Source organism: Theropithecus gelada, chromosome 18 (assembly GCF_003255815.1).
Source record: "Theropithecus gelada isolate Dixy chromosome 18, Tgel_1.0, whole genome shotgun sequence".
In the NCBI taxonomy this organism is placed as follows: Eukaryota; Metazoa; Chordata; class Mammalia; order Primates; family Cercopithecidae; genus Theropithecus; species Theropithecus gelada.
The window spans coordinates 61,945,683-61,965,216 of NC_037686.1; the positions used below are offsets into that span (position 1 = coordinate 61,945,683).

Genomic DNA, 19,534 nt, shown 5'->3' on the forward strand with positions numbered 1-19,534 from the left:
CAATAAAGCCTTTTGGGTAATAATTGGTTCAAAATATTGAGCATATGGCTTTTTATAATTTCAGTCACTGTAATGGTCCACTTAAACTGTCTCCGCCCTGTTTGCAAACAAACCATACCCTTAAAATGGCAATCTCTCAAATCTAAACCTATATTGTTCCGTATATAATTATTCAATTATACCAATTTATTTATAAGCAAGCATTTTACCTTTCGCTCTAAAGAATTTAATTCAAGAATTGAGTATTCCCCTGAGATATCCTCATATTCATTTCATTAACTCTATACATACAACAATTGCATTATCAGTATACCATATTAGAAACATTATTGTTTATAGATCTCAAAGTTCAATAAATGATTTTAGCAATTCATTTATCCAACAATAGCTTGTCTAATATTTCTGAAACATTTTAACAATCATCCAGTAGGCAAGGATGCTAATTAATTTACATGGAAGGTATCTGGTAAATATTTAGTAAGCAGTTCAATGAAAATGTGAAAATCCTGTGAAATTCAATGGTCTTTGTTGGAAAAAATGAAGTTCGGTAGGTACACTACCTAAGTAATTCTTGAAAATCAGAATCATCATCGTGGGTTACAAAACTAGAGGACATTTTAAGTTTTTGGATTCATAAGATTAAAATTATCTAATAGTTTCCATATAGGCAGTAAAAAGATGTGATATTGGAGGACCTGAAATTGATTCTGACATTGAAATATACATGGAATCATGTAGCAAATGCTATATACATAATAAATTTCTCAAAAGACAGCTGCTTTCTACCTGAGATCACCAAGAAGTTTTAGTAAAATGTCTTTATTGGTTTTACTGGGGGTTTTTTTGTTTTTTTTGTTTGTTTGTTTTATTTTTTAGCAGATGGAGAGTTCATTGTCGTATAGCCCTTAATAAAGTGGACCAGAATATTTCACTTCCAATTATAAATATCAGGGCAAAATTTACTCTATATTAGTGATTCAAAACTGGCAAATTGCCATGGATGCTTATTTCTTGTCAAGGTTCTGCATTGCATGAGATGCGTTTAGGGAATTTGTGAACAGAAACTTAGCTGAATTTTTGCCATCATTCCTCATTACCCTAATCAAATTCCAAGCTGGACAGATTATAAGGACACCCCACTGTGGATGCCCTGGAGTAGAATTGGAGCAGATTGGCCAAAAACACTTGCCAGAATTCCTGATGCTCAACTTGTCACTTCAAGTTCCATGGCAGGAATTGGTCCTGTTCTATTGCTAATGGAAAGATGTATTAAAATTGGTTATCAACTGCTTCCACTGGGATTTAGATAAAGTTTTATAAGAGCAATAAAAAGAGGTAGAATGTACTTGCTGCAATCTACAGCATCTAACAGGCTTTTGTAGCCATTTCTCTGTGTTATATTTTATTTTTCATGATAGATACTACTATTTTCTAATAACTGTAATACCCTTTTAGCTGAAATCATTGTCCCCAAATTATGAAGATCTAGAATACAGCTGAATCCTTGTTATCTTGTCAGTTTGATGTGATTCTAAGATATGGTTTGAATGTGTTTTACTTGAAACATAAATTTTTGGGAATCTACCCAGATTTTAGCAAGACGACCTGGGTCCTTCCCAGAGTATTATTCTGTACACAAAGTAAATATTGAATTGGATTCATCTGGCATACCTAAGCTTTAGGAAATTATTTATATAGAAATTTTCAAATTATGGCCTACTTGCTTGGCAATGACTTTTAACAACAGTGAAAGGGCATCTGTTGCTTTAGCCTATCCAGCATTCATTCGTTCTTTTTTAACAAACAAACAGTATTCCAGGCTCTTGAAATACAAGCATGAATACAATGAATACCCCTGCTGCATGGGATTTGCATTGTGAAATGAAAAGGAGAGAAACAGAGGCCGTTAAAATATAGATCTTGTAACTCTAGATCTAGAAACTAGATCTTAGAAAATATCAGAATTTCTAAAGTGGGTACAGGCGGCAGTATTAAATATGGTGTTTGGCCTAAGCTTTGAGTAAATACATGAAAGATGATAAAGAAAGTGAATCATTCAGATATCTGTTAAAGAAAGATTTGGGGAAGAAGGAACAGTCAGTACACATCCTTAATTGAAGTTATCAAATAGAGAAAAACAGGTGATATGACAGTGCACTGCATATCAATGAAGCTATGTATGTTGTGTATTATCTATGTGCATGTGTGTATAGTGTATGTGTGTATATGTGTGTATATATACGTATATATACGCACACATATATGTATATACACATATACATATATACACACATACACACATATATACACACACATACAGACATATATACACACACATACACATTACTGTTTGCAAAGTTTCGGCATTGCATGAGCTTCATTCAGGGAATTTGTGAACAGATACTTAGCTGAATTTTTGTCATCATTCCTAATTACCATAACCAAATTCCAAGCTGGACAGATTATAAAGACACCCCACTGTGGATGTCATGGATGTGTGGACACACACACATCCATACATACAAACACATCCGTATACACACACACACACACAAATCCCGTGTATATCAGATTTAGAATATATGGTTGCAACAACATCAAGGGGCTCACAGTCTATAAGGGACAGAAATAGAAAATGCTGATTATAATTTAGCTTTATAAGTTCAAGGATAAAGGTCAACAAGAGGTAAAATAAAGTGTCTAATGAAAGCGACATCTGTCAAGCCAGAGTAATTGTACTGCTCTTCCAAGTGTGTTCCAAGGACAAGCGGCATCAGCATCAGTATCACCTGGAGACTGGTTGAAATGTAAACATTTTGAGCCCCACCTGAGACTCACTGAGTCGTTATTTTCATTGTATCGGGATTCTAAGGTGATTTATGAGAAGGTTAACAAAAGAAGAAAGAACATGAGCAAAGGCATGAGGGAAGAGAAATAATAAAACAAATACCACCAACAACAAGTCAGCCTTGTTTTGTATAGAGAAATAGAAAAATTCAGAATATAACAAAATAGGTTACCCTGATAGAAGGTGAGAGAAGACAGTACATTGGAGGAGGCTTTGTGTGTTAATCTGAATACTGAGTCTAATCTTGTAGCACTGGGGGCTATTGAGGGACTTGTTACTTGGGGCTAAATGGTCACAATAACCCCACCTAGGTCTTTGACATAGACCAGATGAGAGATTGTAAAAGCCTGGATTACACCTCAGGTACTTTCCATTGCTTTTAAAACATCCTTCAAATTAAATTAAATGTTGACTTTTTTATTGTAAATTTTATAAGAGCTTGAAACAAATTTATAAAATATCAAAATGTTTAAGCAACAAAATGAATAATTAATAATATCACAGCCACCTCTATCACTATTTTATTGGTATTTTTGTTTTTATTTTTATATATAATAATTTTTTGCAAGAAATGTCATAAATTATGCACAGTGTTGTGAGGATTGTCAACTCAAATAGCATAAAATGGCCCTATGAAATCTGAATAAACATTTTAATGTCTGCAGAACGTTCCATTTTAATGTCTGCAGACTATAATTAAACATAATATTTTCAGTTACCATTTAGGTTAATTTGAATTTTTCATGATCATAATGGAGTCTATTTGTGCAAAATGTTTTATGTGTTTCTGATATTATTTCTCATACATTCCAATACATAATGAATAAAACATGAATATTTTAGGGCTTTTGGTATGGCTTAGATTTAGAAATGCCTTCCAAAATGTGCTCCAATTCATATTCCCACCATTCTCATAATTTTGGTTATTAACATTTTTCTTGACCAAATATATACATACCCTCTTTAAAAGATGAACTATACAAACATAAAGATATAAAGCACCCATAATCCTACTTGCTAGGGATCATTTTCCACTAACTTTTTACAGTATTTCCTTCCAACCATGTCTATTCAGTCACATATTTCATATCCACCTCTATACAACTGTGTTTTTGTGTATAAATGCATTTACACACTGATTTAGATATTCTCTCTGTATATTTATTAATATACACAAGCATTCACACACACACTCTCCAACATCGTCTTTGTATTCCTAACAAATATGCATTAAAGGCATTATATAAAACTTGTTTCAATGAAAAATAGAGTCAATTATTTCTTCAGATATTTCATAAATGCATATCCATAAATCTTAAACATTGTTGAGTGGCTCAATGTTTGATTAGGCTACAGTTTTTATTAAATATATACTAATCTTTTCCTTTCATCAGTTGCTCTTGTCATTAGCAAAGCCCTTGCATATTTTTGTCACTTCTTATCACTGGTTACTAAAGAACCATTCAGACAGTGCAGCAGGGGGGTTCCTGTGCTTACTACGTTGCAACCATATGTCATCTCCATCGTGAAAATGTCACTTTCCAGATTTTAGATCTAGAATATCTAATTGAAGACACAAAGCTATCTAGAGTATTCCATTGGAGTTAGAAAAGTGAAAGCCATAGGAAAACAGCATGTATTTATTTTAATATTAAGATCCTACCCTATATGCAGTTGTAGAGCTTGCTTTCATTAAATTAACATTATATAATAATATACATTTTTTCCAAAGTTATTTTGTTTCTTGAATATTATTCTAACACAGATATACCAATATTTTAATTATTTCACTAATTTGGGACATGTGTCCATTGTTGTTTTGCTATCATAGGTTACTTACCAAAATAAACATCTATTATTTATTCTAAGTTTTCTGCATCTCCGAATATTTTCTATCACTATTGGTACCATTCGATATTATTATATTGATGTTTTAGATTGGATGGTTGTACTCTTTTTGATTAGATGGTTGTACTCTTTTTAATTATATGTGTGGATTTGGTTAGATTACCTAAAGTTTCTTACGTGCTCTTCAATATTTTGATGTATTATAATGTCTCAAGTAGCCACAAAATGCATGATTATATATTTGCTCTTCCATTTTATTTAATTGAAATTTAGTTATTCAATGTTTAATAAACTTATTTTTGCCCTTTATTACTTCTAGTCTCTATTTTGAAGTATTGTTAGCAGTAGAAACAAATCTTGGGAACTCACGTTTTACAAAATTATTAGAGGAAAATATGGCAATGAATCATCACAATATGTTAATGTAATAGTAAGGATTTTTTCCTACTCTCTAATTCTAAAGTTATATAAGATATTTCATTCAAATCCTGATTGGGCCACCTTTACTTTTGCAATTAAATTATGTTGCTTAGACTAAATTTTCTTTACTTCATTTACTCTATGAGATAAATCTTAGATCTTTTATGAGGCGGGGGAAAGACTTATAAGGTACCCTGATTTAACGGACCATAAAATGAACTTATATATTAAATGAGGAATGATATATATACACTGAAGTTTATTTTTCAACTGCAAAATCTTCTGAAAAGTTAATCCCTAATATTTTATTATCATTTATCCTTTTAGGTGTGCCTGGTGGCATTACCCATTTCACTATTGCTACTAAACCAATATTTTATTTTTATGTGAAAACTCATGAGTCAAAGTTACATATAATATTTATTTCTTGTATTTTTTTATTTTTGAAACATTGAGGCACATTAAACAAATTATATCGATTTAGATTTAGATTAGATGCAGGTTTTTTTGTTTGTTTGTTTTAGTGTGATGACTTTCTCAGTGTTAAATTTGACTCTGTGGCTAAGGTTTTGATCAATTTGATGGTATTAAAATGTCAGTTTAGTCAATAACAAGATCAAGCAAAAGGATTATTGAGATTTCTCGTTAACTATCCTCTGGATATTTGACAGAAATTCTTGAATCGGTTGATTCCTTTACTAATACGTATTCTACCTCCAACCATATCTATTGATTTTATCACTCTGTAGTAGAAGTATGTTTGATAAGCAGGGTTTAAAATGTGTTAAAGGTTTGTGATTATGTGGATATTGAAGTTGTCTTATTTTTACTTAGATGAATGAGACAAAATTAATCTCTGTGTTTTTTAAGATTGGTTGCTATGTTATTAAACTTAAAAAATTCGTTTCTGAAAGGTTAAATTAAAAATAAATGGTATCAATATCAGTAGCCTCTCTACCATTTTGAATCTAATTTTTAAACCTGGGTGAGGTAAGAGGCATATGAGAGCCCACAGGTAGGAAGCTTCAAGCTGGACTGAAAAAGAAAGAGAAAAAGCAAATGCCTGAAAAGTTCCTGCCATTACTGTTGCTGTCAGAAAGAGGAGAGAAGTAGGTTAGAGTGTTAGAGTTAAAAGAAATCAAGGCCCAAAGGAACATGCAAAATCATAAATATGGCATTAGCTATTATGTTACTGAGCAAAAAAAAAAAAAAAAAAAAAAGATTTTAATACATGCAGGTAAGCAGTCAGAAAGTTGAAGGGTATTTTATCTCTTATTACAGAATCAAAGCAGCACTTATTATATATCATCCTACTTTTAGTACACAGCATGTACTCTATTTGCATTAGTTACATTGAGCTTACTCAGATGTCCTGTTTTTCATAATTCTTTATCAGGTTTATGCTGACATGTTGTTATTTATAATTTTTACCAGTTCCTCTTATAGTTACCCCGATAGTGTGTCTTGGACTTATGGTTAACATGACCTATGCGTATTGGATACAAGTTTGCCCGCTATATTATATAACCATTTTTATCACTCTAGATTACTGCTCCTTTGATCTTTTCCTGTATTTCTACAAAAGTTTACTATTTCATCTTCCAGCTTCCCCTGTGGACCCGCTATAAATGATTGGCTTGTTTAATGCCCAAAGCCCTTCCATTCAACTTGGGACAAAACCCTAACTCCTTTCTATGCCCCCAGATTGTTACGTGCCTGGATTCTGACCATTAGCATTTCAGCTTACATATCTTTACTTCTCTCTTTTTTTCTTTTGTAGCCTAGCTAGCAGTCCATCTTACGAATTTTTTCAAATAACCACCTCCTGGATTCACTGACCTTTTGCATAGTTTTTCATGTCTCAATTGCTCTTATTTGCTGTGTTTTGCTAGCTTTGGGGTTGGTTTGCTCTTGCTTCACTAGTTCTTCTAGTTGTGATGTTATTCAGCCCTTTCCAAACCAGGCGGTCAGTTCCTCTTACATCACTGTGTTTATTTTTTCCTTGGAGTTTATCACAAATTACCCTGTTGAGTTATGGATTTTTTGTTGTTGTTTTCCTCTCTCCTTGCTACTACCCCAATTTGAATGTCAGAACTAAGGCAGCAAGGGTCTCCTCTGACTTATTCGTGGTTGTATTCATTACCATCAGCCATTTGGTATAGAACATTTTCTAACCAGGTTTGAAAGGAAGAAAAGAAGGGTGGAACGAATGGAGGAGGAGCAGCATGGAAAAACTGGGAAGTTCTCTTTTTCAAAAATCACATAATAAGAAGTCATAAAATAATATTACAATAAATTATTGAATTATATATTAAACACTCAGATTTACAACATAGGAATGAAATTTCACCAAACTGGCAGATGAAAAAATTTAAATAAAGTAAAATTTAAGGGATAACTTCAGATTTCTAATGGCCAAAGCAACCTGTTTCATACCTCAAAGCTGCCACTAAGATGAAATCACAACTGGAGAAGATTTGGCAGCAATGTTTCCTCAAACCTTCTCATTTGGTCTTATCTACATGGCTATTACTTTAAAGCTACCACCATGTCTTACTGCATCCCCAGCATTCATCACCTAACAGCTTTACCTGTCCTACTTTTCTCTAACAAAATCATGGTGGTCTTTAAAAAGAATTTATATTAGCTCAATACTCAGCACCCTGTACCTCAGTACCCTGAATCATAAATTCACTTAAGAAGTGTGTAATTATAACCATTTCTGTCACTCCAGATTACTATAATAATCTCCACTTCCTTAAACAATGGGCCACAGATCTACTGAATTATTTTCAGGGGTTGAGTGTAGGGAGTTTATTCTTAAAAGAAATATGATGAGTAGTATTTATGAAATAAACTTTTGAAAGAGATTTGAAAAGCAAAGCTTGAGAATAATGTATGTGTGGCAACGCTATGGAAATGCTGTTCCTATCCCTAATTAAGCCTGAAAGAATTTTCTTAAAAGTTCTACAATACATCCCGGTTGTTTTCAGATTTTATAAGCACAGAATCACCTGAAGGAAGTGGAAATAAATTGCGTGAGAACTGCCCCTGAGATCTTAGTTCAGAATGTCTGCTAAGGGGTCCATGAAAGTAATTTTTTAAAAACATTCCCAGCTATTGCATTGAGTATGTGGCCAGCTTTTTAGAAAGAACAAGGGCAAAACCAAAACCAAAGCAAAAAAATATATTACCAATACTACATTGAAAGAATGATTTAATGGTAAAAATCTATCTCCATAATTGAATATAAATCTTTTTACCTGCCATAAAGCAAGGCATCCTACTGACTGTAGGCTGGAGGTTAAGAGTTTGAGGTTGTGGAATCTAGCTGTCTGGTTCAAACGCTAATGAACCATGATTCTACTTCTAATGAACATTGCTTCCAAAAACAATTAACACAATATTCTCATTTTGCCACAATAACTTTGGTTCTTAATCACAGGACCATTGTGCAGATTAAATGAAAGCATTGAAAACGGTGCCAAAGGCATAGTATGTTCTCAATATGTATTGTCGTCTCAAATGGCAAATGCATGTAATAGTTCTCCTGGGAAACCCTGTACATTTGCCAAATTCAACAAGTATTTTCCCTCCAGAGAAGCCAATATGAAATATTTGAAATGAATAACTCTGAGAAAGACTGATTGAAGGAAGACAGCTATGCTGAGGACCATTATTTCTGTGTTTTGATATTTATAGAGAGCTTCCTTAGGATTTTAATAGTTAACTTACCTCTGCTGTGTGAGATAGTTTAACATTATTATTTCCTTTTTAAAATGAGGAAACTGAAGCTCACATGACTTCCTGTTTACATATGCAAAACAAAGGAACAGTAACAGTTGAGAACCACGTTTGGGATTTGGGATCTCTTCCTTAAGTGCCAATGAATCTCTCTAAATGATTGTTTCTGTTTTACTTTATGTATATTATATTAGGCAGCATGGGCTGCCATAACGAAATACCACAAATTGAGTAGCTTAAATAACAGGAATTTATTTTTTCACATTTCTGGAGTCTGTACGTTCAGAGTCTCAAAGTACCAGCCAGGTTGGTCTTTCATGAGGCCCCTCTTCTTGGTTTGCAGATTGCCGCCTTCTTGCCGAGACCTTGCATCACCTTTTATTGTTGTGTGTGCGCTCCTGTAATCTCTTTCTCTTCTTATTTGAATACCAGTCCTACTGCATTAGGGCCCCGCTCTTACAACTTCATTTAGCCTTAATTACCTTCTTACTCTACTTCCAGATACAGTCACATTGGGGTTTAATGCTTCAATATATGAATTTGGGTTGGAGGGAACACAATTCAGTTCCTAAAACGTATCAATAGTAAGTTATTCATGAAGCATTCAATATATCAAAACATAACAAATGACAACAAAAATATAATTATGATAAAATGAATACAAATTTTCCAGTGAATAAAATATGTAATAAACTTAAATTACTAACATGTTAATCATTTCCTTCTGTGATAAAATACTCTAAATATTATGGTTTTAAATGTATTATAACTATGTTCTTTACTAAATAATCAATAGACTGTTCATAAATACACATTCTTAACACAAAAAAAACCAAATTATACTGATGAATCATTTTTTAATTACTTTTACATTTTAAAGATAAATTTTACTTAAAGTATCATACTGTATTCAAACTCCAATGTCTTTAATAGTTGGACCAAAATATTTCCTTTTTATTTTTTACTTTTATTTTAGGTTTGATGGTACATGTGCAGGTTTCTTACATGGGTAAACTGCATGTCACAGGGGCGTGGCATACAGATTACTTCATCACCCAGATAATAAGCATAGCGCCCAATAGGTATCTTTTCTGATCCTCTCCCTCTTCCCACCCTCTACCCTCAAGTAGGTCCCAGTGTCTGTTGTTTCCCTGTTTGTGTCCATGTGCTCTTGTTGTTTAGCTCCCACTTATATGTGAGAACATATGGTATTTGGTTTTCTGTTCCTGTGTTATTTTGCTTAGAATAATGACCCCTAGCACAATCTATGTTGCTGCAAAAGACATAAACTCATTCTTTTTTATAGCTGCATAGTGTCCCATGGTGTACGTGTACCACATTTTGTTTAGTCTACTGTTGATGGACATATAAGTTGATTGTCTTTGCTATTTTGGATAGTGCTGCAATGACCATATGCATGCTTATGTCTTTGTGGTAGAATGATTTATACTCCTTTGAGTATATACCCAATGCTGGGTCAAACGGTAATTCTGTTTTAAGTATTTGGAGGAATCACCACACTGCTTTCCCAGAATGGCTGAACTAATTTACACTCCCACCCAAAATGTATAGGCATTCCCTATCCTCTGAAACCTCTCCAGCATCTATTATGTTTTGACTGGTAAATAATAGCCATTGTGACTGGTATAAGATGGTATCTCATTGTGGTTTTTATTTGCATTTCTCTAATAATTAGGGTGAGCATTTTTTATTGGATGCATGAATGTCTTCTTTTCAGAACTGTCTATGTCCTCGGCCCACTTTTTAATGGTGTTTTTCTTTTGTAAATTTTTTAAGGTCCTCATGCATTCCAGATATTAGACCTTTGTCAGATGAATGGTTTGCAAAAACTTTCTCTTATTCTGTAGGTTGTCTGTTTACTCTTATGATACTTTATTTTGCTGTTCAGAAGGTCTTTAATTAGATCCCATTTGTCAATTTTTGCTTTTGTTGCAATTGCTTTTGGCATCTTTGTCAGTGAAATATTTGTCAGGTCCTATGTACAGAATGGTATTTCCTAGGTTATATTCCAGGGTTTTTATAGTTTCAGGTTTTACATTTAAGTCTTTATAATTCATCTTGAGTTGATTTTTGTATATGATATAAGAAAGGGATCCAGTTTCAATCTTCTGCATATGGCTAGCCAGTTATCCCAGCATCATTTATTCGATAGGGAGTCCTTTTGCCATTGCTTGTTTTTGTCAGTTTTGTTGAAGATCAGATAGTTATATGCATGTGCCATTATTTCCGGGATCTCTATTCTATTCCATTGGTCTATGTGTCTATTTTTGTATCAGTACCATGCTGTTTTGGTTACTGTAGCCTTGTGGTATAATTTGAAGTTGGGTAATGTGATGTCTCCAGTTTTGTTCTTTTTGCTTAGAATTGCCTTTGCTATTTAGGCTCTTTTTGCAGAGACACAACAACAGCAAACAAAAACTTCAGGCCAATATGCTCAATGAACATAGATACAAAAAGTCCTCAACAAAATACTAGCAAACTGAATCTGCCATCATATCAAAAAGCTAATGCACCACGATCAAGTAGGCTTTATCCCTGGGATGGCAATCAATAAATGTGATTCATCACATGAAGAGAGCTAAGGACAAAAACCACGTGATTATCTCAATAGATACTGCAAACACTTTCACTAAAATCGAATATCCCTTCATGTTAAAAACCCTCAATAAACTAGGCATTGAAGGACCATGCTTCAAAATAATAAGAGCCATCTAAGACAAACCCACAACCAACATTACACTGAATGGGCAAAAGCCAGAAGCATTCCCTGTGAAAACCAGTACAAGACAAAGATGCCTTGTCTCACCACTCCTATTCAACATAGTATGAGAAGTCCTGACTAGAGCTATCAGGCAAGAGAGAAATAAAAGGCATCCAAATTGGACGAGAGAATGTCAAACTATCCCTGTTTGCAGATGACATGATTCTATATCTTAAAAAACCTCATCGTCTGTTCCCAAAAGCTCCTTGATCTGATAAAAAACTTCAGCAAAGTTTCAGGATACAAAATCAATGTACAATAATCAGTAGCATTCTTAAACACCAACATCTGAGCCTAGAGTCATATAAGGAATGTAGTGCCCTTCACAATAGCCCCCAAAAGAATAAAATACCTAGGAATACATCTAACCAGGGAGGTAAAAGATCTCTACAATGAGAGTTACACTGCTCAAATAAATCAGATATGACACAAACAAATGGAAAATAATTTCATGTTCATGGATAGGAAGAATCAATATTGCATAAATGGCCATAGTGCCCAAAGCAACTTACAGCTTAAATGCTATTCCTATCAAACTACTAAAATGTTTCTTAAATATCTAATAATACCTGTAAGTTAACTTCCTAAATATCATAGCCCACATTGATATTCAAATACTAAAATCTAAAATAATAGAGCAGAATTTAAAAATTTATGAATCAAAGAAAAAGTTTAAAAGGAACATTTCTCATTCATCTATTAAATTATTTAGGAACTGTCCTAAGTACTGGCACTGTAATGCCAAATAAGTGGTGGTTGTTTTTTTTTTCCAGTAGGTATACAGGTGAGAAGATGAAAATGTAAAATAAGTTGAGGGTCCAGAATAATATTAGTCAAACATTATTATTAGCCTATTACCTAATTGCATTTTTAATCTTGAACCTATATAACAGAATGAAAATCTTTCTAAAAATAAATTTTTAATGAGGCATGAATGTTAAACATTCTGGTTTCTCCATAGAAAATGGAAACTAAGAAAAGTGAAATCAACAAATATGTGTGAGTTTGATACAAGGGGAAACTTCTATGGTAAGAAAGTAAACTTGTGCCATCTCTGTGAATTAGGAGTTATAGATAGCAATGAAATGTGGGTATTACTGAAAAAATGTCCAAATGCTTGAAATTCAGAAATAAGACTAAATATTATTTGGGAGTTCATTATGATATAAACAAAATGTTCATTCTGTAAGCATAAATACTTGATGAGAAGAGTTTACAGAATACCATTTCTCCATCAGGGTACTTAAAAAAAACCTCCTCTCCCCCACACCCCTTAAATCTATATAATTCCTTCTAAATTTAAATTGATTTCACTTTAATAACGCTGGTACAGAGATCAATCAATTGGGATCTGGTTATCTTTAACAATGGTTTGACTTTGTATAGAGGAGGATTGATATTTCTTGCAATTTTAATAAATACTGAAATTAGTGGTTTATTCTATAGTGCCAAGGATCAGCAATCTACTTCAAGGGAAAAGCAAGATTTTTGTCTGTAAGCTGAATATGTGTGGAAAATTCCCCAACATTGTAAAATATTCAATTGGAAGAATAAAGGTGCTAAAAATTACTGTGTGGAAGGGAGGAGAATAAAACCACACAAATCCACCCCATGGAAGCCCCAGTAAGGCCAAGAAGAAAACGACCTGGCCACTTAGCAAATAAAACACTTCTTAAAACATTTTAATGGTTAACCTGGAAAAACACAATTAGTAGTACTCGAGGAAGATACTTTTTGTTGTGGATTTTTTTCCTAAAAAGAGCAGTTCAAAGCCAAGACCTCAGAGCTTATTTAGAGTATGTCAGGGTCCATTGCTTAAATTTTGCGTTGCATTTTTTTTTTTATTTTTTTGAGACCGAGTCTCACTCTGTTGCCCAGGCTGGAGTGCGGTGGCTCAATCTCGGCTCATTGCAACCTCCGCCTGCCGAGTTCAAACAATTCTCCTGCCTCAGCCTCCTGAGTAGCTGGGATTACAGGCGCCCGCCACCATGCCCAGCTAATTTTTGTATTTTTAGTAGAGGTGAGGTTTCACTATGTTGGTTAGGCTGGTCTTGAACTCCTCACTCAAGTGATCCACCTGCCTCGGCCTCCGAAAGTGTTGGTATTACAGGCATGAGCCACCGCGCACGGTCTTAAATCTGCATGTCTAAAACCCTGATATTGTCTATGAGCCAAGAGTTGAAGGAGCAAATTACAGACAGATTCATTGTAATTCAACTCACAATGTTTGCATATAATTTCAATTGGTTAGTATACAGGACGAAATAGCACTTCAATAAGATGAGATGCTCATGCATATCACCCTTGTTGAAAACTTCTAAAACCTTGTGAATCTATCATTTCTGCTTTGTTTTAGTCATCACCTTAGATTAAGTGTTGTTCTTTCTATTTTTACCTTGTGGGATATTCTGCCTGTAAGATGACTGCTGCAGTTCAGATATTAAATGCTCATTTTACTGCATTAACTTGCCTAGTCACGATAGTGCCTTCACGGTGTAGCCAAGAATCACTTATAATAGCAGTACCCATAATTACATTTCACATTAATTTTCATTGTCCTTCTACTAAAACAAGTTTAGGTTAGATAACGTATGCTAAATGCTTCATATCCAGTACCACATAATGCAATCTATAAATTTTATCTTATTTCATCTTCATAACATGACTATAAGCACAACCATTTTAAAGGTGGAGAGTATTAGGCTCTCTGTGGATATGAAACTTGCTCTAAGACACACATGGGAAAACTGTAATATGAACCCTAATTGATTTCAAAGCTTAAAGAAATATTTCAAAATGCAATGGAGCTTATCTTAAAATACCTTATTTCAATTAGGAGAAAAAAAAAAGGCTAATTTTTAGAAAACCAAGGAATGTTTACCTAGGTGTTAAGTTTCAGTAAAACAAATGTTCAGTTAATAAGACTATTTATTTTAGAGACAGGGCCTTGCTCTGTCACTCAGGCTGGTGTACAGTGGTACAATCATAGCTCACCATAATCCTGAATTCCTGGGCCCAAGCCATCTTCCTGCCTCAGCTTACCAAGTAGCTGAGACTACAGGCATGTGCCACCAGGCCTGGCTATTTTTATTTTTTCTTTAAGAAATGGGGTCCCACTACCTGGTCCAGGCAGGTCTTGAACTTGTGGCTTCAAGTAATCCTTCTGCCTCAGCCTCCCAAAGTGCTTAGATTGTAGATGTGAGTCTCTTTTCCTGGCCTAATAAGGCAATTTACTTACTAGACACATACAACAAAACTTGTAAAATACATTTTTATTTTATTTTTTGGAAAAATAACTTTAAAATAGTTTAATATCATAAGATATAAAATTCCTAAAACTAAATTTAATAAAATTAAACCTCCTGAGAAGAAACTTTGCAAGGCTTCTAAGGAGAAAATTATATATTTAGTTGAGAAGCCTTAAAGATGACCTAAGTAAAATTTAAAATACACTGTATTTTGGGCAAAAGCATTAAATACTGAAATAATGTCAAATATACTTAAATTATCCCATAGAGTTAATGAAACTCCAGGTTAAATACAAATATAGTTCTTCATGAAATTTGCTATGCTGTTTTTGAAATTTATAAAGAATCAAGAATAATCAAGATATTTCTGAGGGAAAAGAACTGGGAAAAGGGATCTTTTACTATTGTATGTCAAAATTTATAATGAAAGCTATAGTAATTCAGGCAATATGCAGGACCAAATAAATTATCCAAAAAAGGGAGGGTCTGCTGTCAGACTTTATAAAAGAAACTTTATACATGAAATATACAGAATTTTGACATATGACAGATTTGATATGTCAGATCAATTGAGAGAACTCTATTCAATATTTGCACTTATGTACCTTTCAAAATGTGTTTGTATAGGAAAACAATAAAATTGGATTTCTATCTCACATAATGTGAAAATTAACTCCTGCTTGATCAAGAACATAAATGACAAGTGCAAAATATGAAAAAAAAATAGTGAAAATACAGAATAACATTTTTCTATAGTTGGAGTAAAAGTCCCAACTGTAAGAGAAAATATTGATGTATTTCATAATTTAATAAAAATAACTATGATTAAACCAAAGATCTCTTAAATGGAAAAAAAATTACAAACCTGCCAAAAATGCCTGGGACTCTTGTGACCAACAAAGGAATAGTATTAACATTATAACATGAATATATACAGAAAAAAACAAATGGAAAAATGCCAAAATAGAGTAATGAGCAAAATGCCTGAATAAACACACAAAAGAAAAATATTAATCTAATAAAAATATAAAGAGGTATTATACATAATTATTGATCAGGGATTGATAAAAGTTTTCAAATGTCACATCAAGAGTTAATGAAAATGTGATGAAACTTGATCCCTTCTAATTATTTTATTGAGTTAAATTAGTAAACAATTTTGGGAGACATTTTGGTATTACCTTGTGAAATTTAGTATTATAACAAGTATAATCTGGTGATTCTACTCCTACACATGCCTCAAGAGAAAAGTTTTAACAGATGAAACACATCTATATCTACCTATCATCTGTTATACACACACACACATATATACATATATGACGTGTGTGTGTGTATAACAGATGATAGATAGTTGCACTTATGTACCTTTCAAAGGTACCTTTCAAAATGTGTTTGTATAGGAAAAAAATTGGATTTCTATATATAATATATAATTGTGTGTGTGTGTGTGTGCATGTGTCAACAATAGGGATATAATCTGAAAATATCATCGTTAGGCAATTTTGTCTTTGTGTGAAGGTCATAGATTTAGATGGTTTAGTCTGCTCCATTATATAGCTCCATTAAAATCTTATGTGACCACTACCTTATATGCATCCATTTTTAATCAGAAAGTCATTATGCAGTGCATTACTATATATCTATCCAGTTGGCCCTCCATATCCATGGATTCCACATTATTGGAATCAACCAATCAACCACAAATCAAAAATATTTTTTAAAAATGCATCTGTACTGAACATGTACAGATTTTTGTCATTATTCCCTAAACAAAACAACAACTAGTTATATACCATTTATATATATTATATACTGTATTAGGTATTATAAGTAATCTAGAGACTATTTAAAATATAGAGGAGGATATGCATAGAAATTGGCAAATACTATCCCATTTTATATTAGTGACTTGAGCATGTGTGGATCTCGAAATCTGCAGAAGGTCTTGGAACCAATCTCCTATGGATACCAAGGGACCTAGGATATATGAATGTTCAGAGCATCGCAAGGCTGGAGACAATGTAAATACTCATGGAAAAGAGGGTAGGTGTATATGTCATGGCATATTAATACAGTGCTATAATACAGGGAGGACAAAGAGACCACAGAGGAAACATTACTACAGACAAGTCTTAGCCATTGGATTTAAAAAACAAGAATATTACATATAGCATGAAATACCTTTTTTAGTTAAAGCAATTAAAATGATACATTTTCAATAATATATATATTTTGCATATATATATACACTTAGCGTATGTATATGTGAATATGTATACACACACATGTGTATTTTGTTCAAAGCCATGGGAATAAAACACACAAGTTATAGTTCAGTGACTTATAGCTAGGGGAGGCAAGAGTGGAAATGGAGGAAGAGTGGCTACATAGAAAGGATTTTGTCAGATATTTCAGAGATCATTTTGAGGTTTGTTTTATTACTGAATATGTACGTTAACTCTATTAAATGAATATTTTCATTTATTCATGCACATATACAAAAGAAACACATACACTACTGGTAAGCTACTATCATACAAAAAATACACCTTGTTTTTAAAGGGTTATTTTATTTCAACTACTTTATTTTTTCAGTAAGGGCTTTTCTTATTAAGATGGAGACAGAAAACTGTGTCTTATATAGAATGGATCCTCATGTTTTTTAATTTAAATTTTATTTTTAAATTGACAAGTAAAAGTTGTACATATTTATGATATACAACATGTTTTGCTAAATGTGTACATTGTAGAATAGCTAATCAAGTTACTTAATATATGCACTATCTCAAATACTTATAGTTTTGTGGTGAGAAACAATCTATTCTCTTAGCAATTTTCAAGTATATGATAAGACGTTATTTACTGTAGCCACCATGATGTACTATAGAACACCTGAGCCTAACTAAAGCATTTTCTACTTTGCTTTCAGCTTGATGATTCCCTGAATCAGATCCGTGAGCTCCAGAGGTCTCTGAATGAAGAGAGAGAAAGAAATGAAAACTTAGAGGCTGAACTCAGGCACTTGCAAAACTGGTAATTTTTTCACAAAATATGCTGAATTAAAGATTAGGGCCTTAAATAAAGACATTTCCATATCCTTTTCTTAAATATCAGTAAAATTATTTTTATTAACTAGACATATTAATGAAAAAATCTTAGACAATACACAAAGTAATGGGCTTCTTGACTTCTTCTAATTTTTGCTTAATAGATACTGCATATTCTCAAAAAGACAACGTAAATGTCATTTAAAAACAACTTTAATTCTAAGATGTGTAAATATTTTGAAAGTCAAAAGGAGCTTTCAGAATACTTCTTACATAAAATCTGAAAGAGTTGTAATATTGGCAAGAAAAAGTAAGTTGAAAACCATACAAGTTGCTGGTCATTAACAAGAGAATCATTGACTTTAAGTAAAACTACTGGTTTGTTTAAGTAATTGGTAAACTTTTAAGTAGGTGTTTTCTGTCTATGTGGTGGGGATGGCAGATTGTATTAACAAAAAAGAATCATTCTAGAGACATAACAATACATTTCTTATATAATTTTATAAATCATTTCTAATTCTTTGTGTAAAACAGAAGTGAGCAGATCAATCAGAAAAAGTGTTTTGTATTTTAAAGTAACAGATAACCTGTGATTGAAGCTAAGGCAGGTTATAAACATCGCTGAGAAACTAAAAGGACTTTTGACTTTTATCTGGATAGACATTTCTACAGTAAAATCATGGAAGGACATCAGCATTGCAAAGTAGTATCTAGGTAGAAATCAGGCCACAATTAAGCTGTGGTTTCCCTTTGAGTAGTGGGAGTAAAGAAAATTAGGAAATTGTGGTTATGTGAATATTTCTTTAAAACTTTTATATACATTATAGCTTATTGCTTCATATTTATGTTTAGTTTTTAAGGTGAAATGTTATTTTGAACAAAAAGACACTTATAATTTTCCATACCTATTTTCAACTGAAGGCAACTTGTAAGATTTAGCTCAGTCAATAACATGCTGGTTTTACTCATCTCCCTCTCCGTTGATTAGTCCAAAAAAAATGAAATCTTATTAATTCATTACTGAATAAAGACCACTTTTATCAGAGTCTCTCATTGTAAAAGGCTTTTTCATTCACTGAGTCTTTACTTTTTCCCTGTTTCTCTCCCAAACATGGGGGATTGTATGACTAGTAGGAACTCAGCACTGGGGGCAAAGGGCCTGACCTTCAAGGGCACACTGGTGTGTGATTGCTGGGCTGTGCAGTAATGAAGTCCATTTTGTCACTGTGTACTCTTGCTGGGTTCTGATGCTGAAATGTGAACTTCCCTCTCTTTGCTTAACACTCCTCCTGTTGAACTAGATCCATTTCAACCCTTTCTGGTATGACCTCCTCTATCCCATCATATCCCCTATCAACCAACTGACTAAGCAATTCACCCAGATGGAGCCTTCAGGATGGGCCCCAGGTCAAGGTCTCATCTCAGGCACAATCCCATATGAGAACCAAATACAGTTGGGAGAAGCTAAATATTAGGGTTCCCCTTGCCTGACCATGTTTCTGTGCTTTTCTGTGGCTGTGCCCCAAGTGGGTGTGGGGCAACTGGCAAGACATCTTCCTCTCAAGATCCTAAACACAAGTGGAAAACAAATCTC

At 33.2% G+C, this 19,534-nt stretch overlaps 1 protein-coding gene across 3 annotated transcripts in view; it reads left to right on the forward strand.

Annotated features, from left to right (window-relative positions):
• Nucleotides 1-18,988, forward strand: part of CCDC102B (coiled-coil domain containing 102B) — a 342,881-nt gene extending 323,893 nt beyond the window's left edge. For all 3 annotated transcript variants that reach the window (XM_025365511.1, XM_025365512.1, XM_025365513.1), the window contains one exon: nucleotides 17,823-18,988. In XM_025365511.1, the coding sequence (XP_025221296.1) occupies nucleotides 17,823-17,930 (108 nt within the window). In that variant the 3' untranslated portion in view covers nucleotides 17,931-18,988. The remainder of the gene's footprint in view (nucleotides 1-17,822) is intronic.
• The last annotated feature ends 546 nt before the right edge of the window (nucleotides 18,989-19,534 follow it).